Below are 26,659 nucleotides of genomic sequence, written 5' to 3'. Positions count from 1 at the left end.
AATCCATTAGTGCTAACTATGACTGGTGATGCTGAAGATAATAGTTCAGCTTCTCTTCAAACCTACCAGGGGTCCCGGGTAAACCAGGCATCCCAGGTTGACCCTTGTCCCCTGGCTCTCCTGGTCTTCCTGGAAGACCTGGACTTCCAGGGGTGGCCCCAAGCACCACACCAGGTTCTCCCTTTGCTCCAGGCACACCTGGAAAACCATTTCTTCCTGGAGACCCTTGTAAGCCAGCATTTGTAACTCCTGGTAAACCTGGATCTCCTCTGGGTCCAGAGAAACCTGTAAAATGTGTGAAAATTTTACAAACTTTCCAAAACAAATATAAATCAGTAAATTATAATACAATATGAAAATGTGGCTATTAAAAATGCACAAGCAAGCAAGCTAACAAAAAAGGATATATAAGATTTATGTTTTTTTTTTGGTGTGTAATCTTACCCTGAGGTCCTGGAAGACCTCCAATGCCTGGTTCTCCTCTCTCACCCTTTGGCCCATCAAAACCTGGGCGTACACTCACTCCTGGGGAACCAGGCTGACCCGGTGTTCCTGATATTTACATAAATAAAAACAGACAAAAACACACATACATGCAGTTTATACACATTAGACAAACATGTTACAACAAATTAAAACACTTAAAATGCTTTGTAACACATTTTCTACTGTTGAATTCGTTTAATTGATAACGTTTCTATACTTTTAGTCAGACATAGAAGACCTAGATTTCGGCTGATTTATATACGTAAAAAAAACCTGACATCTTGGAAAGGTCAACATTTTGGGTTGAGCTCATTAGAAATAAACACTAGCCAACCTTCTATCATTACACAGACAAAAATGGTGCAATATTGTAAAGCCTACACGTTTAAGAACCGGTAGGAATAAGGAGATAACTTTTATAGGTGACAATACTGACAAAGACATGTTGCAGGCTGGATCTGTCAATTCACTTGCATGTGTTTATAGGAGAATCTTGACCTTTCCAATATGACGGGTCTACTCTGATATTTTGCAGGAATTAGCAACAGCTGCAAATGCAGCATCAGGGCATTCCATATATATGCTTTAGCAATCAATTACCTGGCACCCCAGGAAGACCACCGAATCCTGGATCCCCTGGTTCCCCAGGAATTGTGCAGGGCAGTGGCGTTCCTATTGATGACAACATCGCTGTCAACAAAATACAAAACGATGGCCTATTCTTACACAAGCCCTACACCTAACTTTAGTATACTGTGAAACTTGATCTCCTCTTCTCTCTGAACTCATAAAAGTCTGAACTGCACAAAAATATATGGAACGGTAGTGATTATGACAGAAAAATCTAATTTATCACCTCCATTTACAAAGCAAGTATTAAATCTGGGAACTTGTGAAAATATATTGTAATTATGAATTTATATTGTAATCCAGCAATGTACTTCTCTGGATTGTACTGTATGACAATGGGAATGAAAAATATGTATAAATGTATGACAACTTACATTATGAGATCCTTATTAATTACTTCAATCCTGATAGTGTAGTCTTGGGTAGTTGAAATTAAATATTTTGGGAAAGTTGATGTCCTACAGTGTGACATACTGCAGAAAGGTTTAAACAGCATTTAGCTAATTTATTTGAAATTATTATGTGTGCAGCTGTTATGACCTTCTATTAATTGAGAGACCACTTTTACCTTTAAAATTAATTTGTCATACCACAGAATGATTTAAAATTAAAAATTAAATAACATTTTAAACTAAAATACAGATTTGTATTAAAATGTATCATCTACCCTGCAAACAATATCTAATATATGGCTGATGTGTGGACCTACCAAAAACTAATGGCCAATTATCATAACAAATGCAGAACATAAAATAACCACACCCTCCCTCCAGCTTAGTAGGCATAGTAGGGCTAATCACATGCACAAAGATTGTTAGATGATTGGCAAAAGAAAGCTGTTATATGGCAACTAACAGTTTTTAGAATGGCAAGAGACTATCTGAATTAGACATCTCAAGCAATAGGGAAGTTACAAGAATGGTCAGGCTGGTGGTTAAACTGTCAGATACAGTCAGGCCATTGAAAAACATGTCCCTGATTGTTTTTATTTGGCCTTACTCAGGGCCTCTCATCTCACCTCCCTCTTCCAAAGAGGCATCATTAAGCCCCGCCTACAAACAGCTGTCACCTAGTCAGACAACATGCAAGGGCAAGAGAGATTGCAAGAGAAGCTGTGAATCAATCGGTCCATGAATCTGTTAATTCGGGTAGCATCATTAATAGATCAAATGCATAAGCATGATTGTAATTTTAGTGCAGAATTTAAAAAGCTCCTTCAAATAATCCAGCTCATTCAGTTAAAATGGTGCAAAAACAAAAAACAAGAAGAAAACAAAAGTGGAACTTGTGCATGGCTATGTCAAAGCCATTCCACTTCTAAGAGAGAGATGGAGAGCATGCAGGGAATTGAAAGGATACAGTATGTTAATTCAGACATGGGTGTTTGACTTTGTTATAAAATAATTGGTTGTTTAACCTGCTCAATTTCTCTCTGAATGGCATGGCTTTCAAAGAGATCAAAAGTTCTGTTAGCACAGGCAAAATGTAAAAGATTAATCAGCCAACCCATTCCCTCTCTCTCTCTACACACACACACACACACACACACACACACACACACACACTAATTGAAAAGAAAATTGCTGCTGCATTTTTGTGTTGAGAATTTTAGAGATGATTTCAGACTAATAATGAAACAGTGCCCGTTAAACTGAGATTTCTTATGCATTTGACAGTCTGAACAGGCAGTTTTTAACACTTTAAATAACTTTAGTCTTCAGACCCTAAAAGACCCTAAACTGTAGCACCTTAAACCTATCCGATCTGCACTGCTCAGTTATGCAGTACAGGGTTTGCTCAGGAAAAAACAAAATCATATTGGGCAAAACATAATGTTACAAAACTGGTAAGTCAAAAAACACATCACATTACTTATACATTATGTGATTTTATTAATATTTTGTAATGTATTAGCATATGTAAATATAATGGTATGATAATTAAGCATTAAAGCAGTGTAGTACTAGGTACTATGAAGTATTACTGACTTTCTAATTATTCATTCAGTATACACAATAACTACTTACCTGCAGGCCCTGGAAGTCCAGGTGATCCAGGAAGACCATTGAATCCGGGATCACCTTGTGCCCCTTTGAACCCAGCAACGCCAGGATAGCCAATACCAGGATCTCCAACAGCACCGGGACGACCTTTGAACCCTGGGATACCAGGAAAACCTTTATCTCCAGTAACCCCAAAACCTGGATCTCCCTGTAGAGAAAGATTGAACTTAGAGATTTAAAGATGTAAACTAACGTATTGAAAAAGTAATTTATCTGATTTACTATATATAATAATTTTATAAGCATTTAATGTTGTTCGGAGACATGATTGTTAACATGCTGTTACTCTGGAACCTACTCAGAACCTACTCAGCCTATACACTCACAGGTGGGCCTGGCTGTCCAGGGAAGCCAGGAGATCCATCTCTTCCAGGGTTGCCGCTTGCTCCAAGTGGCCCAAAAGGACCCTGCTGACCCATGTCACCTTTTTGTCCTCTACCTTGGGGGAAGAAGGAATTACCTTTCTCTCCTTTACGCCCAAAAAAGCCCATCTCACCCGCACGGCCCTATAAGAAAGCAAGACTCGATTAGAATTCTATGTGGCATTTTGGAATTTTGATGTTACCTGTCAACGCATCAGACCTTCTCTAGAGACCACCGTGTATTAAGTGCATTTTATATGACTCCCCAACCTGGCAAAGAAATAGTGGCCTTTACAGTGAACTTTAGTTTAGAGTGCACCACCATCTAAGATCTTTCACTACGTGGTTGCCCCACTCCACATTAATTTCATTTAGTAAACACAGTAAAAGCTTATAAAAAGCCATTACCATGACTCAACCAAGCTTATGATTAAATTATCAATCTCTTACATCTGGACCCTGTGGTCCACGAGATCCTGGGAATCCTGGGTCACCCATTTCTCCCTTTGCACCACCGAGTCCTATGAAACCCGACGGTCCTGCAGGCCCTGGAAGTCCCTGTGCACCAGTCGTTGCTCCACCCAAACAATTGCAGTCGCCATCTTCTCCTGTAATCACACAGGGTTAAGAAGGGAAAAAAATCAAGAGTGTGATTGCCATTTTACATCCTTTTCTAAAATGAAACCTAATGCTTTTCATTGCAGAATTACAACTGGGATAGGGGGAATTCCTTACCTTTAAACCCTTTATAGCCTATGTCGCCAGGTGGCCCTCTCTGACCTAGAGGTCCAGGTAATCCCACAGCGAATGGATTTACAGATACTAGAAGAGGCAAAATGAGAAGCAACAATCAGCTGCTGTGACAAAGATTGTGTTTTACAGCTTCAGACTCTCCATGTTGGTTGTAATATGATAAGTAACACTTTAATATCTCAAAGGGAGGTCCTTGGAGAAGACATTTTTCTTTATATTAAAATATTGTAGGGGAGAATTCATTAACGGTTTTATCAATGCTGATGTTTTGGCCACCCAAAGAAAAAGGTACAGATCAAATCTATATTTAAGTAAAATAAAATAAATATATTCTAATGGCAAAAATCTTCTCAATAATTCAAAACTGTGAATGCATGCAAGATTTGCCTTGTGGAATAGACAAAACATGCTTTCGTTAGATTGACATCTCAAACCATGTCTTGACACAGAATGATAAAACCTAAGGCATGTTTTGACAATTCGAAAGTGCAAAGTCAGTCATCTATGTATGTGTTTCATAGACATGGTCAGTTCATGGTATTAGTAATAGTATATTTGATTTTGGTGGGTTGAATATTGCAGACAGCAATATGCAGCACACCCACTATTAAAGACAACCTTCCGTCATTTGACATTTGCCCCTCATGTTCACAACCTTGCATAGATTAATGGACCCATCTTTGCAGATAAAGGAAAAACACAGGCAGAATGACATCTATAGGTTCTTCTCAAATTACAAAGAATAAGTCCCTGAGAAATGTAATAGTGTTTTTACTTGGAAATCATCATCATTTGAAAAAACGTACATGTTTTGCCCGGTGGTCCAGGTGGACCTGTGGGTCCAGGAAGTCCTGGACTACCGGCAAGACCTTCAGGGCCATAGGAATCCCGACCTGGGCTTCCCTTCTGGCCATTGGGTCCACGACTACCTGGGAACCCAGCACTGCCTGGACGACCTAAACATATATCCAAGACAGTATATATCATATTGTTATATATGCGAAAAAAACATGTAAATTTAGAGGTACAACACTAGAACCTGTGACAAAAGATGGCACTCCTGGTGGACCAGGCAGACCAGGAATTCCTGGAGGACCAGGATCTCCGTTTAGCCCTGGATAACCAGCAAAGCCAGGATCACCTTGAGGACCTGTGTACAAATGGAATAAACACTCATGACTTTGTATTAACATGTGTCTGAGTGTATGTGGGTTTATTTTATACTTTGGGGACAAAAAATTGGCAATTCCTGATACCTGGAATTTCATCTGTTGAAGGAAAGTACGATCCAGGGGGACCTGGTTCTCCTCTTTCACCCTAAAAACACATACACAATGCTCGATTTAACGCTGTTGTGCAACATGTGCTTTTCACACATTTCTGTTTTTCTTATTCTACATGCTTACTTTTAGTCCAGGAAAGCCTGATTGGCCCAGAAACCCAAGATTTCCAGAGAAGCCCTAGAGAAGAAAGTAGAAGGAGATTGTAGGTTAATATCCCATAATGATGTAGGACTGATATTGCATTGGGCATAGGACATAATTTAGAAGTGCAAAGTGTTTCACATCTTACTTTTCTGCCAGGAGCCCCAGGAGGTCCGTTCAGACCAGGTGGACCCTGCCATATTAAACAATACATTAAAAATCAGGTGGAGCCAAAACAAAAGGTTTTACATTTGATAATAATATATACAAGAAACATTTACTGTATATTTTATAATCTAACATAAAGAAATAAAGACATTTTACATCTAAAGATAGAGGCGAGGCATGGGGACATGTTGATTGCCGCTCTTTGCAGACTTGTTAGTTTTGTACATTCTTTTGTATATATCTTGTTTGGGTCACTATTCTTCCGGCCAGTTTACTCTCTTAATACGTATAACCAACAAACACTTCTGAAAACAGGTGAAACAGTACCACTAGATGCAATTTTTGGTGTTAGAGAGCTGGATTTGCTAACTTCGCTCTCCCGCGAACAACAAGGCCGAGACAACTAACTAGGGACCACCCAGAAGACACGAGCTCGAAAACAGGTCTGCAGGGCCGGTGTACAGGTGAGAATGAAATGCTGTGGGCTACAACCTCCGATGCCCAGCATTTTCCTGTCCAATGTTCATTATCTGGACAACAAACAGGCTGATCTCAGGGGACGACCCACTGCCATCACGTGGTCCAGCTCGAGTGCTTCTTAATCTACAGCCCAAATTGGACTGATTCAAAAGGGAAAAAATAGAGGAGGCATATGCGTCCTTATAAACAACACATGGTGTACGAATGTTGAAGTAATTTTACAGAACTGCACTCCAGACTTGAATACCTTCTGATCAAACGCCGATTAAACTACCTGCCCACTGAGTTTTCGGCTGTGCTTATGGCCACATTTTACATCCCAATCCAAGGGAACACACACAGCGCTTTGAACGAACTGTACCACGTCATCACTAAATACGAGAACAAGCACCCCGATAGGCTGTTCATTATATCAGGGGACTTTAACCAAGCCAACTTCAGGAATATCTACTCAAAATACCACAGCACGTCTCCTGCCCCACCAGAGGCCCAAACACCCTCGACCACTGCTGTTCCCTACCGCGTCCGCATCTCGGACGGTCAGATCACGCCTCGATTCTGCTGCTCCCAGTCCTCAAACAGAAACTCAAGCAAGGGGAGCCTGTGATGCGAACAATGCAGTGTTAGGCACCAGACGTGGAGGAAAAGAATCTTGACTACATTGACTCAGTGGACTGTTCAGAAACTCAACTTCTGATATGGACGATTATACCACAGTGGTCATGGACTTCATTTGGTACTGTGTAAGTGAATGCATACCCAATAAAACAGGTCGCTCATTTCCTAACCAGAAAACATGGACTACCCCCGAAATCTAACATAAGATCCGTGCACGCACCTGCGCGTTTCAGTCAGGAGACATGGCTGCACACAAGAAATGTAAGTACTACATTCAGGAAACTATCACAAGAGTGAAACGGGAATACAGCAGGAAAGTGGAATGACAGTTTAACTGCACTCAAGACGTATGTGAATTTTTGTTTTATCGAGTCAACATTCGCAAAGCTGCTGGTCCGGATGGAATTTCAGGACGCATTTTAAATAAATGCAGAGAGCAACTGGCTGCTGTCTTTACGGACATATTTAACACCTCCTTAAAAGCTCAACTGTACCAACCTGCATCAAAAACTCTACCATTCTCCCGGTTCCAAAAAAAAAAACAAAGTTAGTTGCCTTAATGACTATTGCCCAGTGGCACTATCCCCCATTGCAATGAAATGCTTTGAGAGGCTGGTTCTGGAACACATTAAGAACACCATCTCGGACACTTTGGACACACTGTCAATAGTATCAATAATGATACTGGACTCTACACTGTCACTTTTGTATCTTGACTTTGCACTGATCTCTCCAAACTTATCACTTGGAATTTTTGGCTGTTTATTGTCATCTTTGCATACATGTAAATTTTGTATGTAGTAGTACTACTATCTATTGTATCCTGTCTTGTCTACAGTATGTGGTGAAACATTCAAGCAAGAATTTAATTGTACCTTGTACACGGTACTTGTACATATGACAATAAACGTTGAACTTGAAACAAATTAATATTCATTAAAAAAAAATATGTCATGTGGCTGGAACAGGACCTACCCTCAAGCCTGGCAAGCCCAGGATTCCTTTTTCACCGGTCTCACCTGTAAAACCCTACATGTGCACAGCATAAGAATAAAAGTTTGTAGCAGTTTGAGATTAAAAATACATAGCAAATATTAAAGAGATAGTTTACCTCAAAATGAAAATTCTTTCATCATTTACTCACCCATGTGCCATTCCAGATGTGTATGAATTTCTTTCTTCTGCAGAACACAAATTATGATTTTTAGAAGAATACTTAAGCTCTGTAGGTCCATACAATGCAAAGTGAATGGTGCCTCACTTGCCTCCCCCACCCCCACATAAAATACAAAAAGGCCAGGGGGTGGAATGCATGAATGTGAATCACCAAAAATACAAGAAGAAAGTAAAAGTGATCTGTTACTCACCCACACCTATCATATCTCTTCTAAAGATTTTGATTAAATCACTGAAAATGTATGGATAATTTTTTGATGACTCGTGTAATTTTTAGAGCTTCAAAATGTTGGCACTCATTCACTTGCATTGTGTGGACCTATAAGGCTGAGAAATTTTTCTAAAAATCTTAATTTGAGTTCAGCAGATGAAAGAAAGTCATACACACCTGGGATATCATATGAGTAAATGATGAAAGAATTTTCATTTTTGGTTGAACTTTCCATTTATGTAGGGAGAAAAGCCATCTTTGTTCACTCACTATTGGTCCTGGTCTCCCAGGAAGGCCTGGATTACCTGCATAGCCTTTAAACCCCTAGGGAAAGAGTGATTGAAAGAGTAGAAAGAGGTCTAAAATCCATAATTTCACCCTGTGATTTTTCAAAAACATAAGATTTCAGTCATATAATAGAACTGAGCTAGGGATCAAGTTTGTTTCTTTTCCACTTCTCCTAACCAGCAGGTCTTTGCAGATATTTAAATAGCAAAATGTGGTTTATCCAGAGTTAAGGATAAAGGAATTTACATTTTAAAATAGAAAATATGGAAAAGTGTATGTATCTGTGAACACAGACAAGTCAGCAATAGCAGATTGGCTATGAATGGCACGTAAACGATTCTGAGACTGCCATAGTTCAGAAATACTACACAATATTTATTCATAGAATTTGGGTTAAAAAAAGAACAGGTGTCCTAGCAGAGTAACCACAGGTGCAGTTCATCACTTTAACTATGAACATGATCTAAACAACCAGAAAATGACCAAATAACTTTTCTCTTCATTTTAAAACTGTAAATCTATTAATTTATTATTTAAAACCAAACAAACTTGTCTTTGTGAGATGTTTTGCTTGAAGTGTGCTAGTAGTATGATCTCTATTTAAAATAAATGCCATTTGGTTTTAGATTTTGTTATCTAATCCAATGACATTCAGACATTTTTAAGTGTGGTGCAAGTGTCTTTTTTGTGACCACTGTAAATATAAACAAATGTATTCTTTATATGAACAAAATAATCTTTACTAAGCATCCTAGAACCAAAAGCATTTATCTTGTTTGAGTGAAATCACCACCAAATATGAAGACATTCAAGGACATCACCCACAACGTTCACCACAAGGTGAAGTATGGGTTAACAGCAAGGATCAGGTTGACATCACCCTCCTGGATAACAAATGTGAGGCACGGTGTGGAGAAAGGGGGACACATAATAACTGTAGAACAGATCAAATTTGAGGAGGACGTTGTTGACTAGATTGACGGCATCCAAGGTCTACATCCTCAAAGCTGAATTTTCCTCAAAAACCTGAGTTCCTTTGTCTCCCTTTGGAAAGCCAAAAAGCTCCACCACTCCATTGACCACTGGGCGGCCTGGGTCACCGGGCGGGCCCACATCTCCCTGGATACGGTAACCAAGGAAGAGAGATTTTGCTTATATGGTACACGATGAGGTGGGATGGGGAGGCTGTTTGGAGACTGTAGCGGCGGAGCAAGTTGAAGAGATGGCATGTGGTGAGAAGTTTTTGGGGGATTTTGAAGAAGAACATTAAGAGGACCGTGACCACTGCTGGAGCAGTGGAAAGATCAGGGTGAGAAGGAGATGAATGTACAGGTAGAATGAAGTAGCTTTGGCAACAAACCACACACTTCACACAGGATGTGTCTCTATTTTTCCCCATACACTGATTTTATAACTTAGCATGCTCACAACCACCCCTCAACTCTCCCCTTAATAAACATTGTAAGGCTGTCCAGGATGTGCATTGCTATAAATGGAGAAGTTACAAAAATTAACCCCTTTTGGTAAAACATCAGAAAGTTCCAGACCATTTTCCCTCAAGTGCTGAAGTGGTTCAGTGCCCTCTCATGTTTCCCCCATCATCAATCCTTCTCACCCTGGTAGTGCCCCTCCCTAGGTTGGCATCACCGCCCCCCAATGTGTTACCTTCTCTCCTTTGTTGATAGTGCTTATCGCTGGTGCGTTAAAAGGAACGGCCGGACTGCCCCTTAGTCCCGGTAGACCAACATCCCCCTGAGATCCACAACAAAGATATTTGGCACATTAGAGCCCATAATTTTATGAGTGAGATCAAATGAGATAAAGAGACATAGTCAGGTAAAGAAAAGTACATGAAAAAAGCTAAATGAAAGAGAGAGATACAGCAAATCTGTAAAGGCAAACGTAAGAGTGACAAAAGGAAAGAAAGATGACTTAAAGTTCTGAGGAACTAATGTGAAGGCTGAAGAATAGTAAAAATAGAGAAAAAGAAGCAAAAGGAAGACTGAAAAAACAAACAAACAAACTCAGTATTTTTCTCTTATTTTACAGGAAAAGTAGCCATACAAGATACATTTACTTGAAAATCTAATTGTTTAAGATAATAGGCTTGAGACTTGTTTCCAGAGAATATATCTTGAAGTAAATTCTTCTTATCCTATTGAAAATATTTCTTCTTGTTTTGAGCATTAATCTCTTAAAATGTTCTTTCAATTGAAGGAATAGTTCACCCCAAAATGAAAATTTTCACATAATTTACTCACTCATCCCAGATGTGTATGACTTAATTTCTTCTGATGATCTCAAACAAAGATTTTAGAAGAATATTTCAGCTCTGTAGGTCCATACAATACAATTGAACAGGGTCCAGAACTTCGAAGTTCAATAAAGCACATACATGACTTCTGAAGGGATATGATAGGTGTTGGTGAGAAATAGATCAATATTTAAGTCATTTTTAAGTCATCCTTTTTCCTCCCAGCCCAATAGGTGGTTATATGAATGTGAATTGCCAAAAACAGAAGAACAACAACTATTGGGAGAGAAGAGCGCTTCAAAGGGCTGTTTGAAAGTGAAGATTAAAATATTGATCTGTTTCTCACACACACTAATCATAAATGGATTAAACCACAAAAGGGAAAATCTGTGAAATCTGTGTTCAAGAACTGAAGCACAAAAAAGTAACTTGTAACTTTTAACAACAATTGCCATTCATAAATTAATTTTCTATTTAGCTCCACATTACATTATAATAAATGTATTAGCCTAAACAAAATAATGACACTTTTATCAATGGAGTTGGTAGGCCTGTTGTTATATCCAAATATTAGGACTAATATTTAGTCATAACATTTTATAAAATATTAAACACATTTTAGATTTTAAATTTATAAACTAATGCACAGGTAAATTTGCAATTTGCACTAAATGACAAAAAGTACTACAGGTTTTACATTCACTGATTCAAAAACGTATAAATAATTAAGTGATGCATTTTATGAAATAGATAAATAGATAAACTGTGTGCATTCAGTTTTCAGCAAAAGAAACAAACTTTTGGCAACATTAGAGACCCTTATTATGATTTGCATTGCATGCGTTCACATATCATTAATCTCTGTAAAGTTGAGCATCAGTCTGAAACCCCATCTTACCAAAGTCATCATTATTTATTTAATTAAATGCTGTGATGGTCATTAACTTTCACCGTCTTGACAAGGTTGCATATAATATGCTTGTTGGTATTTCTGCATTATTGTCATGTTGAGAAGACCGGACAGCTCCCGTAATGAAGCATTTAAGCAGTGATGTAGTTCAGGAAATGCAAATAATTAATTAAATAAGTAAATAAAACAAGGCTCAGTTTTCACCATGGTACAATGTTAATATATATATATATCCCAGCAAATCATATTAATTGAATTATTGCGTCTTTCATATTAATTTAATAAACTGTGGTCACCCTACTTCATTTTGCCCATGTCTACCTACACAGCAATCAGTGATTCAGGGCCAGTTCTAGACATTGGGAGGCCCTAGACCATTTCTTTTGGAGGCACCCCGAATGCTTTTTTTTTTTTTTATGATGTATTTTTATAATTTAATATGGCATGACATACAACAATTCAAATAATCACTTAACAATCCGTTAAAAGCAGTAATCTTCACTGTTTTATTTATTAATTTTTTTTGCAAGGATTGGCAAATCTAATCAAAAGTCTTCCACAGTTAGTTCATCCACAGAGGTGCTTATTGTTGTAGCCTGGTAACTTATAAACAACATTTTGTCACCTGATACAGTGATAAAAACATGTGCACCTCATAACAGCTGCCAGCCAATCAGAATGGATTTTCTGACAGCTATTGAAATTTATACTGCAATTTACATCATGCTTGCTGTGAATGGTCTGTGGCCATTTCATGCTGTCTGAGACTGAGACTAACACTTAGCATTGTTAAAATGTAATTCACCTTCAAACATTCTTGACTTAGTTGTTTAGTACATAAACTAAAACATAGAGAGTGCAAAATAAACAATCCCATATCCATACATTTTGAAATAATAATGATATACTTGTATTACTATTCATATTCATGTTCAGATTCTAGACATTTCAGAAATTCTAGACATTCACTTCACTGTTCGAGGAAACTATATAGTTTCCTCGAACAGTCAAGTGAATGTACAGCGAGTCAAGCTCACTCGGGAGCAACATGAAAATCATTAAAATAACGTACTCATTCCAATGATTTTATGAAAAACATTGCTTGTTGTGGGCATGTAAATACTTTGCGGCCATCCTTAGTATCTATTCTCAGTTTGGCCGGAAACATCAGGGCAAAAACCACTTGACTTGAAAAGCGATCTTCTGTTGATGTCTGAGTTTCTTACATTCCTTGAATCAATCACGTTTCTCTCATCGAATTCACAAAGTCTGGGAACAAGAAAATGCTGTGGTTCTTCCAAGAAAGCCTTCCTTTACTCCTCGCCTCGTGCAACAAAAGATCTTAATCGGATGATCTCGGAAATATAGCCAGAATTGATGGAGGCCTGTCTCCCTCAGCCTATCTCCGATCCTGTGAGCTCGCTCGATTTCCAACTTATGGCCAGTTATGTCCAGCAGACTCCGGAAGAACTCGTCTTGGAATTTCATCGTATCTCGGCCTTCCTCGTTCTCAGAAATTCCAACAATCGGACGTTGTTTCTACGATTACGATTCTCAAGGTCTTCCAGTTTTTCCCAGATGCTCTACAAATCCACCTTGGTTGCTAGCGGAATAGCAGCTAATTCCCTCTCTGATGACTCCAGATAATCGATACGCTTCTCGACGCCCGACAATCTTGACAATCTCTAACCAAGTCAGAGAATTTCGCCTCCATGGAAGTGATCGATTGACATATTACAGCCAAATCCTCCAAGTCTACATCACAGACATGTTGGACAGTTGACATTTAATTTCTCCTACCGCACCGTTCAAACGGAGTCCCTGGTCTGAGGCCCTGTCAGGGGTATCAGCTTGAGCACGTAAGTGTCTTTTAATGTCTCCAGCACCCGAGTATTTAGAATTCTTTGACATATTGTGTTCATAATACAGTTATGAATCAGAGAGTATCGAATTTCACCAGTTTAGGACACAAAAAGAATTTAAGACTAGCAAAGTACGCAGAGCTTGCCATTCACACATCCGACCATATGACTCCCATGACCAAACTATATTAATACCATTTATTAAATGTTCCATTGTCTTTGATTAACCTGTGAAAGATGCCAGAAAGATATGTTAAAGTTACACTTAATGGGCTTAAGAGCGGTTAAAGAGCGTTAATAAAAATAAAAAAACGTTTAAATAAATTTTTACAAACTACTTGGATTACGATGCTTTTGAGAAACGCGCCTAAGAGATTAAGAACTACTTAAGTGCTACTAAAGTCCTACTTAGTGCTTTAGGAATCCCAGCGAAGGATAATAATAATAAAAATGGATAAAATAGATATATAAACAGATGAATAGATACAATAAAATCAGAGAGAGCAGTACATTTTCAATACAAGCAATACATTTTCTCATCGAAGAGGAGACTCTTCCTTTCCGACACCCAAGGGTGCTCTCGCCCGCACCACATTTCTGTCACCGTTATCACCTCTAGGAATAAATAATTATACTTTCTTAAATAATCAAACAAATTAACTACATAATTAAATACATAGTTTTGTAATTCTTGTGCTGGAGGCTATGATCTACTGTTTTTACAATCACTGCTTTGTTCATCAAATGTGCATTTGCAATGTTTAATTTACCATCTGTGGGTCAACCACCGGGGTGCAAGTTTCTAGGGTCTGTAAAGACTATATAAAAATTATAAAGAGACAACGTGTTGCCAAGCCTATTTCTGATTCATCGTTCAATACTGCAGACAGTGCGGTATTAAGCGATGTATTCACGGTAAGTTGCTAACTAGTTTGTGAAATACATACTGTAAAGTTAATAAACAATGACCCCATAATTTTCCCTTTTCAATATAACTAATTTAACATTAACTCTTTCCCTGACAACCATGTCACTCATGTTTATCACAACTATTTGCTATATTAGCCAGCTATAGTTTGTCAGAGCATCTTTTTGCAGCTCAGCAGACAACAGTGCGGTGGTGGATTGTGTCTGTTAAGTGTTGATTCCACACTACGTTGTTACCTAGTTGGTTAGACGCAATGCTGGAAAGTAAATAAAGTCCATCTTCTGCTCTCCATGACAATGAGCTTATTGCTAACTAGCTTACCACGTAGCTACTTTCAATGCAAGCTAATGTGTAAACATATTCACCAAACTGTCACAGTCTGGTACCCCCTGCAACTGAAAAATTCCAGTCGTTGGATTTACAAAATGTAATATTTTAAAGTCTGGTTTTCCACCTTTGAAAGTTTCCCTTGAACTTGTATAGCAGAATATGGTGTAACACCGCTTTGCTGTTTATCTCTTGACTTGGCAGGTGTAAATGCTTCTTGTTTTACAACCTGCCCCTAATTGACTAGCAGTATTAAAATTGTCAGCATTTGACTGATACTACACAGTACTACTGATGTTTATTTAACAATTTATTTTATTTTTATTCATTGTTCATCTAAATTTGACTGATACAGAACATACAGTATTGATGTTTATTTAGCTATAATTTTAATGTATTCTTTATTTAAATGGTCAGCAACTGACTAATACTGACCATACAGTACTAATGTTTATTTAACTATTTATTGTATTTTTTTTTATTCTTTATTTTCTTAGGATTTGTTGACAATGTATAATAATAATGTCAAATATTCTTTGATAAAAATATTTATTTAAGAAAGCAGCCATCTGAGTACCTTTGCATAGTCACATCGGTGCAGAAATCGGTGCACAATCTACAAAAAAGGTCTGTTTTCATTCCAGCTCAAAAATTAGATATATCGGCCACCATATAGGTAATCGGTGAATTTTCCCCCTCTTAAATCGATATCGATCTCAAAAATCCCATTTTGGTCGGCCTCAGGTGCACAATAGGGTGATGGAGGCATTAACATAGGGTAAATGTACAAACATTAACTGATTAAGCGGAGATCTGTGCTTTGCGCCCAAACTGATCTTCAGTGCATAACAATGTGCTGCTTGCATAACAATGTACTGCTTTTTCCTGCAGTAGATGTGGAAGGTTGGATTACCTAATTTGAACCACTGAATTTGAGGAAGCAAAGCAAAATAGAATGGGCTGAATTATACCTGATGAAAAATATAGATGGTATTTTTAAATGAACTGAATATTTTGGAAATTAACTTTGGAAGGTGAATATTTATTGTTGAATTTTTAATAATGAAATTGTGAAATGTTTCCAAATGAAATATTCAATGCTTAAAAATACAACCATGTTAAATTTCAGCCTTTCAAAATTCAAGCACCGTAAATGCAAAGCATTTAAATGCAAGCACTGATAATACAATGCATTTATTTTTTTCAATTAGAGCAATTCAACATGCTTTTATGCTTCAAGTCATGAATTGACTTCCATACACTACAAACATTCTTTGAGTGTGTCAGTCTCGTTACACAGAGTGATGTCTTTCTGTACAAATCCTGTATGTTGAAATGCTACTTAGTTCTTGATCATATATAGACCATTTGCGATCTGAGTGTCTCTTTTATAAGAGACAATCAGAGAAGTGTTCTCTGTGTTAGGTCAGTGGCTTCAACCACTGCATGCATATACAGTACACACAGAACTCAGCTAGAGTAGTCTAAACCTGAAAAACTGTGTTCTAAGTTTTTATGAATCAAAAGAGTATCAGACAAAATGGGGTGTTACTTAAACCGAATGATTTTCTAATGATGAAATCTAAAAGCAATACTAATGTATGTTTAGAGGACTGCTAAGTTGTTGACAAGTTGATAAAACCACCTACCTTGTCTCCATGCTCCCCTTTGTATCCTTGACCAGCACTTCCCTGTTGAATAAGCAAAGAAAGGTTAATGTCACTTATTCATTGGCCATTTTGGAGAAAGTATTTGCCAAAAAAGTTAATTTCACTAAAAAAAACATGTGATAAATACATGAGGAGCTACAATTATAAGCACATTATGGATGATCCTCATTTCTAAAATTGTGCATCCTTGTTTCCTTTCCTTGCGTCTATTCCACTTTTCCTAGCTCCACCCTCATAGGAAACAAGGAAAGATGCAAGGAAACAAAACAAGGACAGAGGAATTGAACCAAGATGTATTTGTAAAATGAAATGTCCTAATCACTAAAGGTTACTTCAAAGCACTCTCTTTGTGCAGCTCCATTGCCTCTGAGTGCATGCAAGGTGAAACATTAATTCAAACTGTTGTGCCAAATGTGAAGCGGAGGGTAATTTATGTGAGCATCAGGTGCTTCAACAAAAAAGTCTTCCACATAGGATGCACCTGTGATGGGGAACTTTAATTGGTTTCCAGGTAATGAAATTGAGGAAGGAGCGAGAAAATGAGGATGTGGAATTTAAGAAATGAGATGCACCCTCTAAACCTTTCATCCTAAAAGCAACATGGATCCATGTAAACAGCGCTCCCTGTCTGACAGGGCGATCAAGTGTCAAATATGTTTTTTTTAATTTTGTATTATTTAACAACTTACTGGAGGTCCAGGAGGACCAGCTGGACCAGGAGGACCCTGTAGATAGAGCAAAAGGTAGCGGTTAGACAAATGGATGGATGGATGGATGGATGGATGGAAAGAAAGAATGAATACATACAATAAATCCATCTGGACCTCTGGGCCCAATTGGACCTGGAATTCCATCTGGACCTGGAAGGCCATCATCACCTCTGCGTCCTATATTGGACTAAAGATTTTACACAGAGTTGGTAGTTGCAAAATGCAACATTTATTATAGTCAAATACCACTGAGCATCAAGCCACAGTACAACACATATAGTAGGTCTTTACAACATAAACACTAGAGGTGGGAAAAAATATATGTTAAAGTATTTTTCCTTGTGATATTTTATCAACATTTGCATGCCAAATATCGATATTATAAAAAAAAAAAATTCCACATTAAAATGATGGTGATGACAAACTTTTTTCTCTTTGCCAAATCAATCTAGGAATTCAACAACAGACCCTTAGAAGGTGCTTTACACATAATCACCCTCTCTTACTAAAATGTATTATGATTTACCAGTAGTAGTATTAACTACTAATTGGTATTTTTTTTTGTATCATATAAAATAAGCTAACCTTTTATGTGAAATCTATTATAATTAATGAAACCGTGTTGTAATAAATAATGTTTTTAAAGTGTTTAGGCTACTATTGTATTCATAAATACTATAAATGTTTTTTTATTTTTTTTAAGTCTAGCTACATTGACCTAACCACAGAAATAGGGAGCTATTATGGTCTTACATGCTTTGGAAAAAAGATATTAGGAAATATACTGTCCTTGTTTTGTAAACTGGCACTTTTCATTAATTGAATGCATTTGGTGATTTGGAAACGAATTAGAAACATTGAGTGAAATATAGTTTTGAATGGCAATACACCAAAAATAAAGAATCGCAATATCATGACCTAAATATCTATATTATATATGGCCAGTTACCTTGTGATTCCCACCCCTATTAAACACTTAACCTTGTGCCCATATTACTGTAAATGCCTGACTTGTGATGTTAACTTTTATCTACAATTTCAAAATGAGATTGCCTCACACAATGTATTGAAAGCATATTGTGATGTTCAACAGGCCTGAAATGTCAGAAGCTCAGTGAAGTTCTAATCTATCTGGTTGATATGGTATGTTTAATTAAAAAAATTGCTTTTTTGAACAACCCACCCAGTAAAATTCTTTGTATGATTAACTTTCTGATTCTGATTCTTTCCATTTTGGAGGGCCACAACTGTTCTGATACTTTCCTTTTTATTTACACATTTATATATTTTGATCTGGGACTATCCAACCATTAAATTCTACTCAAACCCAAATTAGAGATAAGCCATGCCAACTTATAAAAATGAGGTAATAAAAGTCATGTAAATGTCATGAAGAAGACTGTGGTTCCTCTACCAAAACACCAGTGGGTGCACTCACCGCAATATTGAGTGGATTCATGCATCACTAAATCACCTGTAATATTTCTTGCTTGTACAAATCTGTACAAATAACTTGGTTGAATTAATGAACTAAGTTAAGAATTGTTAAGCACTGGTGCAATTCTGAGCATTTATTCCTTAACATTGTTTCACCACTTTGGAATTGACCTTGCCTCATGTTTTGCTTTGTTTGCTGCTTTGGATTTGTTTGCCCTGTTTGAATTGGTGCTTGTGCACAACTTTTGACTTACTCATCTTTAAAGTCTATCTGGATTCATTTCTTTAATAAAATTTTCATGCAAATAAATCACATTCACTTACAGTATATAAAATGTACTATTGCTTTTTTCTTGGTTGCTTAAGGAACAATACAGGAGGAAAAAATACTCTTGACACCTGTTGTGGAATTTTGTGAAGATCATTGCTAGGAACCTACAACGATACTGCTAATCTAAATGCACATGAGATAACTGTAACCAGTGTTTGATTTTTCTTCTGATAAGTACACACAGAAAGTCAAGACAAGATTAGGTAATAAGTGAAGCAAGACCAAGACTTCCAAAAAGTGTGTTTTATTATACTGTACTACGACTTGTCTCTTTGGCAGCCCTTGCAATTCAGACACCCCTTGTGACACAGCCCTCAAAAGAGATGTATAAATCATAAAAAGCAGAAAAGTTCTAAGCTCCATATTTTGCCAATAAACAAACATGCGCCCCCACACATGGCCCACCTGAGAGGATTTAAAGCCCACAGGTAATATAAAAGATGCATGAGGTGTTAAAATTGTCTAAGGGATTTTCCAAGACAGGTCTGCACTCCACGCCCAGATTTACAACTACATTCCAACATATAGTGTTTGACTTACAGTCCTTCTAGTAAATGCCATTTGAGCTGCAGTTTTAAGAGTTGTTGTACATGGATGTGTGTACTGTATGAGTGTCTAAAAATGTTTATGTGTGTGATTTGCTTGGGTTTGTACTTACGGTTGGTATATTTACATAAAGTGGTTCTCCTTTCTGTCCTTTTCGACCAGGGAGTCCCTAAAATGAATTATATGAGCAATATATTTATATCAAGATTTAAATTGGCTTGATACATTGGTTTCTGGTGCTTTGGGTTGTTATTTTTTTGTTTTTATTATTCATAACAGTGTATTTGAAACATTTGAGACATGATTATATTAATCCTCAACGTGATGCATTGTTGTTTATATTAAATGATAGATACACAGAACAATGTTAATTAAAACTTGCATTTCTTCCATGTTTCACAAAGGCATTGCAATAGACATTTGTTAAGCTGATCTCTCTTTAATTGTTCACATAACTCACAGGTGCTCCAGGTATACCAGAAAATCCATCACGGGCTCTGTCCCCTGGGTCACCTCGCGTGCCGTTACAGCCATCCAGACCTGGTGGTCCCCTGGGCCCCTCCTGCCCAGAGTGTCCCTGCACAGTATGGTAAACACAGCTTAGATAACTATTAATAGGGTATATGAGAACTATAGTCAGACACAAGAAATGTATACTTACAGGAACACCATCATTACCAGAAAACCCCGGAACACCCATTGGGCCCTGTCAAAAAAGAAAATGGCACCAAGAGGCACTATGCATTAATTAATGTATTAAAATCTATTGCAAAAGAGTATACATTTGCAAGCATCTCATTACAGTCACATGTATTTAAAGGAGTTCATCCAAATATGTTGTTCCCAACCCATATGACTTTCTATCTTCAGATGAACACAAAAAGGAGCTGTTAGGAGGAATATTAAGAACTAACAGCTTTCACTTGGAAAAAAGATGCAATGAAAGTGAATGGTGACTGAGGTATAACACTGATAAATCTTTGTGTTCCACAGAAAAAAGAAATTCATAAGGATTTGGAACAACATGAGGGCAAGTAAATTACAGAATTATCATTTTTGAGTGAACTATTCTTCTAAGATCCAACTATACGTGTATGTCTTTTATGAAGTGCAGCTACTGTAAACTCCACACAGACAATTCTGCCACATGAAGTCAGGCAATCTGACCTTGTCTCCTTTTAGTCCAGAGGGCCCTTTGCGTCCAAAATGACCATTTTCTCCTTTTGGGCCAGTGGGCCCAGGTCCCCCAATGAAACCCTCAGGTCCACTGCTTCCCACCAGTCCAAGTGGCCCTGGTTGCCCCTTAAATGAATATGAGAGTCACCTCAATTACTTTTCCTTTTTTACAATTACTTTAAATAGGATGGGGATATCTATGTTTGGGAAGGAGGGAATGCAGATAAACACAGAAGACACAACAATTAAATCAATCCCTTATTACACAACTTTTATATATATGCAGTGTATATATATATATATATATATATATATATATATATATATATATATATATATATATATATTAGTGTGTGTGTGTGGTGTAAATACAAAACATTCAGAAAGTGTTCAGATCCCTTCGTTATGTTGCAGCCTTATGCTAAAATGCTTTAAATATTTAATTTTTCACACTCCATAAACAATAATGACAAAGTAAATACCAAAAACTGAAATATCATATTGAAATAAGTATTCAGACCCTTTGCTATGACACTTGAAATTTAGCTCAGGTGCATCCTATTTCTCTGGATCATCTTATTGATCTTTCTACACTTTGATTGGAGTCCACCTGTGGACAATTCAATTGATTAGACATGAACATCTCTGGAGAGACCTGAAAATGGCTGTCCACCGACAGTCCCCATCCAACCTGACAGAGCTTGAGAGGATCTGCAGAGAAGAATGCCTGTAATCGATGCCAAAGGTGCTTAAACTAAGTACTGGAGTTATGGGTCTGAATACTTATGTCAATGTGATAGTACAGTTTTTTATTTTTAACACAAATTTAAAGTTTTCAAAAATATTTTTTTTGCTTTGTCACTATGGGGTATGGAGTGTAGATTGATATACAGGCGTATGCAAAAGTTTAGGCACCCCTGACAATTTCCATGATTTTCATTTATAAATAATTGGGTGTTTGGATCAGCAATTTAATTTTGATCTATCAAATAACTGAAGGACACAATAATATTTTGGTAGTGAAATGAGGTTCATTGGATTAACAGAAAATGTGCAATATGCATCAAAAAGAAATTAGACAGGTGAATACATTTGGGCACCATTGTCATTTTGTTGATTTGAATACATGTAACTACCTAGCACTGATTAATTGGAACACACAATTGGTTTAGTGAGCACACAGTGAGGAAATGGAAGACCACGGGCACAGTTCTTGTTAAGGCCAGAAGTGGCAGGCCAAGTAAAATATCAGAGAAGCAAAGGCTGGTGAGAACGGTCAAAAAAAGCCCACAGACCACCTCCAAAAGACCTACAACATCATCTTGCTGCAGATGGAGTCACTGTGCATCGTTCAACAATTCAGCGCACTTCGCACAAGGAGAAGCTGTATGGGAGAGTGATGCGGAAGAAGCCTTTTCTGCACACACGCCACAAACAGAGTCGCTTGAGGTATGCAAACGCACATTTGGACAAGCCAGCTTCATTTTGGAAGAAGGTGCTGTGGACTGATGAAACTAAGATGGAGTTATTTGGTCATAACAAGGGGCGTTATGCATGGTGGCAAAAGAACACAGCGTTCCAAGACAAACACTTGCTACCCACAGTCAAATTTGGTGGAGGTTCCATCATGCTGTGGGGCTGTGTGGCCAGTGCCGGTACTGGGAATCTTGTTAAAGTTGAGGGTTGCATGGTAATGGGAATCTTGTTAAACTGGGAAATTCCATTCTTGTTATACCGGTAAATTCCAACTTGAGAATAATGTAGGAATCAGTCACAAAGTTGAAGTTACGCCAGGGCTGGATATTTCAACAAGACAACGACCCAAAACACTGCTCAAAATCTACTCTGGCATTTATGCAGAGGAACAAGTACAATGTTCTGGAATGGCCATCCCATTCCCCAGACCTGAATATCATTGAAAATCTGTGGGGTGATTTGAAGCGGGCTGTCCATGTTTCTCCCATTCTTCTTTGCAGGACCTCTCAAGCTCCATCAGGTTGGATGGGGAGCGTCGGTGCACAGCCATTTTCAGATCTCTCCAAAGATGGTCAATCGGGTTCAAGTCTGGGCTCTGGCTGAGCCACTCAAGGACATTCACAGAGTTGCCCCATAGCCACTCCTTTGTTATCTTGGCTGTGTGCTTGGGATTATTGTCCTGTTGGAAGATAAACCTTCACCCCAGTCTGAGGTCCAGAGCGCTCTGGAGCAGGTTTTCATCAAGGATGTCTCTGTACATTGCTGAATTCATCTTTCCCTGGATCCTGACTAGTCTCCCAGTTCCTGCCACTGAAAAACATCCCCACAGCATGATGCTGCCACCACCATGCTTCACTGTATAAATGGTGTTGCCCAGGTTTCCTCCAGACATGATGCTTGAAATTGAAAAACTAATTGTGGAAAAATTAAGCGATGTGAATACTTTCCGGATGCACTGTGTGTGTGTATATATAAATATATATATGTATATTTATACAAAACTTTAAGTCAAGTTAAATGACTAAAATTACACTTAACATGAGCAGTACTGTACAAAAGTTTGGAGAGTGTTAACAGCTCAAGAGAAATCTGTAATATAAGCTATGTATCATTAGTTGTTATGATTCATCTGAAGCAAACTAAATGCAGATAGTAAAGTAAATACAGATAGGCTCCTCTACAATGCTCAAGAGAGAAAAAAAAGTAAATAAAAAAATAAAAATACATCTTCAGTAAGTAAGTTTTAAGTAACCACTGTTTTAGGGCCTAGGTAGCTCAGCTAATATTGACGCTGACGATCACCTCTGGAGTCGCAAGTTCAAATCCAGGGCGTGCTGAGTGACTCAAGCCAGGTCTCCTAAGCAACCAAATTGGCCCGGTTACAAGGGAGGGTAAAGTCACATGGGGTAACCTCCTTGTGGTTGCTATAATGTGGTTCTCACTCTAGGTGGGGCACCTGGTGAGTTGTGCATGGTGGCCGCAGAGAATAGCGTGAAGCCTCCGCATGCGTTATGTCTCCACGGTAACGCGCTCAACAAGCCACGTGATAAGATGCATGGATTGACGGTCTCAGACACGGAGGCAATTGAGATTCGTCCTCTGTTACCTGGGTTGAGGCGAGTCACTACACCACCTCGAGGACCTAGAGCAAACTAGGAATTGGGCATTCCAAATTGGGGAGAAGAAAAAAGTAACCACTGTATAACATAATAACATAATCTCCAAGTAAAATTGCTAGGAGGACTAAAATCTTTGCATAAAATTCCTTCTCAGACATATTGTGTTAATTTGTCAATGAATACAGTAATAAACATATTGTATTTGCATACAACTAGGGCACATATCCATCTCCATCAAGATACTGTACTTGAGTTACATTCAGTGAGTTAATGATGATCAGCGAGTGTGGTGTGTATCTTACAGCACATCTTTTTGACTTTATAATAGCCCCCGATTATACATTTTGCTGACCAAATGGTGGCGACAGAATCCAGCATTTAACTCACAGCTGAGCATCTCTTTCTCAACGAGATTTTTTGACACTGTGGAATGGAAAGTGTGACAGTGCTCCCTTAAGCATACCTAGAGTACATAATCACTTATCAATGGTACAATATTTATGCAAATTGTAGCAATAAGAAATTATAAAACCTCTATCATTTTGATCAAGACACTGAGGAAGTGGTGTTGTGATTATAAATATAGATATATTCAGTAAGTGAACATTGACATTCTCTAGTACTGAATTGTACAGTACTATAATGTTTCCAATAGTTACTTTGCCAAGTTGTTAAGAGGGCCTTTAATATGTTCCAATGGATGTCTGACAAGCTTAAACATAGCAGGACACTGTTCAAGCCATTATCTGTAAAGAGTGCTGAACATGTTTCTGTATGTCTGCCAGAGAGAACACATATTACCTTGTTCCTGCTTTGTAAAACACATATAAGCAACAAGTTCAATATAGAGCATAAAAAATTCTAAAAAAAATATACAATAACATTGAAGCATTATGTCCAAAATAATAAGTATATAATTAAAACAACAAATTACACCTGAAGTATATTTGCTTTCAAATGGGCATGGTGGAGCTAATCCATATTCCTTGAGTGCAAACAGTACTTCAAACAATTTTTAAATGCACATACTTTAAGCAACACATCAAAATGTGATACCTCTGTAGATGCCTTTGTAGCGGGTTGGCCATCGGCCCTCAGGAGAACCAGGACTTTTCCCAATGGGCCGGCCACGAGACAGGGCCGAATGGGGCGCGATAAGCCGCCACATTATGCATTGAGGTCAGTAACCGCTCCACCACGAGGACATACCAAGTAGTGGGAATTGGGCATTCCAAATTAGGAGAAAAGGGGATAAAAAAAAGAAAGAAAAAGAAATACACTATGGTTTTCAAATGACAGTTCACACAGGCAGAAAAAAATCGGATTATTTTGGCCAATTCAACTCAAATCCGTTTTTGTAGTGTGAACAGGAGAAAAACACCAAAAATCTGATTTTTACAAGCCTGATCCAAACAACATTTCGTAGGTGGATTGGAATCTGATTAAAATCAGATTTTTCTTAATGCTTCTCAGTCTGAACGGTCAGATCAGATTTCATGTGTTTTCATTCGTTATTTGTTGTGCACAATGAGAAGACATGTAGGCATGCATGCATTCCAAATGGAAAAAATTATGCCTTCACAGGACATTTTGAAAGGAAAACAATAATGATGGCCAATGCTGTAGGATCATTACAAGAATTTTTTATAAAAACAAATGACTTAAAAAGTGAATTCAGAATGACCATTTTATTAAACCTTTCAGCACTCCGACAGTGTAAGGTAAAGTCTATGAGGTGAACAGATGATCTCTTCTGAATGGAATGCACCCAAATGGTGTATAATGTATATGTTACAGTGACCATCACAGCGCGCTGAGGTTGAATGTCTCACGTGAATATGGGACGCTTGAGCATTTTAAACTCTTCAATACAGGACGGGAGTCCTTTTTAAAAGTCTTGCTACCTGACACTTTCATGCTTCAATATGGGACACAAAACCTTCAATACGGGATGTTTCGCTACCTGATAAAATACAGGACAATGGGCGTCCAACCTGTATGGGAACAATACGGGAAGTCTGGGACATTTGTAAATCCTGGCAGCAATAAACATTGCATATGCCACCTCTCACGTTTTTAAAGCCGTTTTCTGCGAATGTGTTAATATTTGGATGCTCTCATGACAAACATCCATTGATAAACACATGGTGAACATACAAGTTTGTAGTGACAACTAATGTAGATGTGCTAGCAAAAGCGATTGCAGTCTGAACAGCAAAAAATGTGATCGGTCCACATATAACCTACAGTTTGAACAGTCAGTCTAAACAAATCAGTGTGAACAAAGCAGTCCTCTTAATGTCATCATGGGGGCTGTGGCTCAGCTGGTAGAAAGGGTCAGCCGCTAATCGCAGGGTTGGCGGTTCGATTCCCGGCCCACATGACTCCACATGCCGAAGTGTCCTTGGGCAGGACACTGAACCCCAAGTTGCTCCCAATGACAGGCTAGCGCCTTGCATGGCAGCTCTGCCGCCATTGGTGTGTGAATGAGTGAATGGGACACAGTGTAAAGTGCTTTGGTAACCTCTAAATTTAAAAAAGGCGCTATATAAGTGCAGACCATTTACAATTTACCATCAGTCTGATGACAACTATACAGTTACATATCATTTTTTATAATTAGATGTGCTTGCTAAGGCAAAGTCATTTATAATCTCAAACTGTGTTTCATTTTTAGAAGAGGTATGCAATTACTTTTCTAAGTGATCAGACTTTGCAGGTATATCTTTACCTTTGGCTTGAACCACTATGCAA

The 26,659-nt window shown here is 38.0% G+C and overlaps 1 protein-coding gene across 2 annotated transcripts in view; it reads right to left on the bottom strand.

Moving 5' to 3' along the window:
* Window positions 1-26,659, bottom strand: part of LOC127651090 (collagen alpha-6(IV) chain-like) — a 109,044-nt gene that overhangs the window by 22,175 nt on the left and 60,210 nt on the right. For both annotated transcript variants that reach the window (XM_052136816.1, XM_052136822.1), the window contains exons 5-26: window positions 20,802-20,936; window positions 20,296-20,340; window positions 20,095-20,211; window positions 19,747-19,803; window positions 17,418-17,507; window positions 17,300-17,335; window positions 16,590-16,631; window positions 10,325-10,411; window positions 8,642-8,695; window positions 7,960-8,013; window positions 5,867-5,911; window positions 5,701-5,754; window positions 5,551-5,611; window positions 5,334-5,444; window positions 5,101-5,250; window positions 4,277-4,363; window positions 3,992-4,149; window positions 3,506-3,685; window positions 3,144-3,327; window positions 1,087-1,158; window positions 445-552; window positions 67-285 (exon numbers count right to left, since the gene is read on the bottom strand). In XM_052136816.1, coding sequence (XP_051992776.1) covers window positions 67-285; window positions 445-552; window positions 1,087-1,158; window positions 3,144-3,327; window positions 3,506-3,685; window positions 3,992-4,149; window positions 4,277-4,363; window positions 5,101-5,250; window positions 5,334-5,444; window positions 5,551-5,611; window positions 5,701-5,754; window positions 5,867-5,911; window positions 7,960-8,013; window positions 8,642-8,695; window positions 10,325-10,411; window positions 16,590-16,631; window positions 17,300-17,335; window positions 17,418-17,507; window positions 19,747-19,803; window positions 20,095-20,211; window positions 20,296-20,340; window positions 20,802-20,936 — 2,146 coding nt within the window. The remainder of the gene's footprint in view (window positions 1-66; window positions 286-444; window positions 553-1,086; window positions 1,159-3,143; window positions 3,328-3,505; window positions 3,686-3,991; window positions 4,150-4,276; window positions 4,364-5,100; window positions 5,251-5,333; window positions 5,445-5,550; window positions 5,612-5,700; window positions 5,755-5,866; window positions 5,912-7,959; window positions 8,014-8,641; window positions 8,696-10,324; window positions 10,412-16,589; window positions 16,632-17,299; window positions 17,336-17,417; window positions 17,508-19,746; window positions 19,804-20,094; window positions 20,212-20,295; window positions 20,341-20,801; window positions 20,937-26,659) is intronic.

Source organism: Xyrauchen texanus, chromosome 1 (genome assembly GCF_025860055.1).
Source record: "Xyrauchen texanus isolate HMW12.3.18 chromosome 1, RBS_HiC_50CHRs, whole genome shotgun sequence".
NCBI classification, from domain to species: Eukaryota; Metazoa; Chordata; class Actinopteri; order Cypriniformes; family Catostomidae; genus Xyrauchen; species Xyrauchen texanus.
The sequence above is the reverse complement of the archived record's forward strand: the minus strand, read 5'-3'. Positions and strand labels throughout refer to the sequence as shown.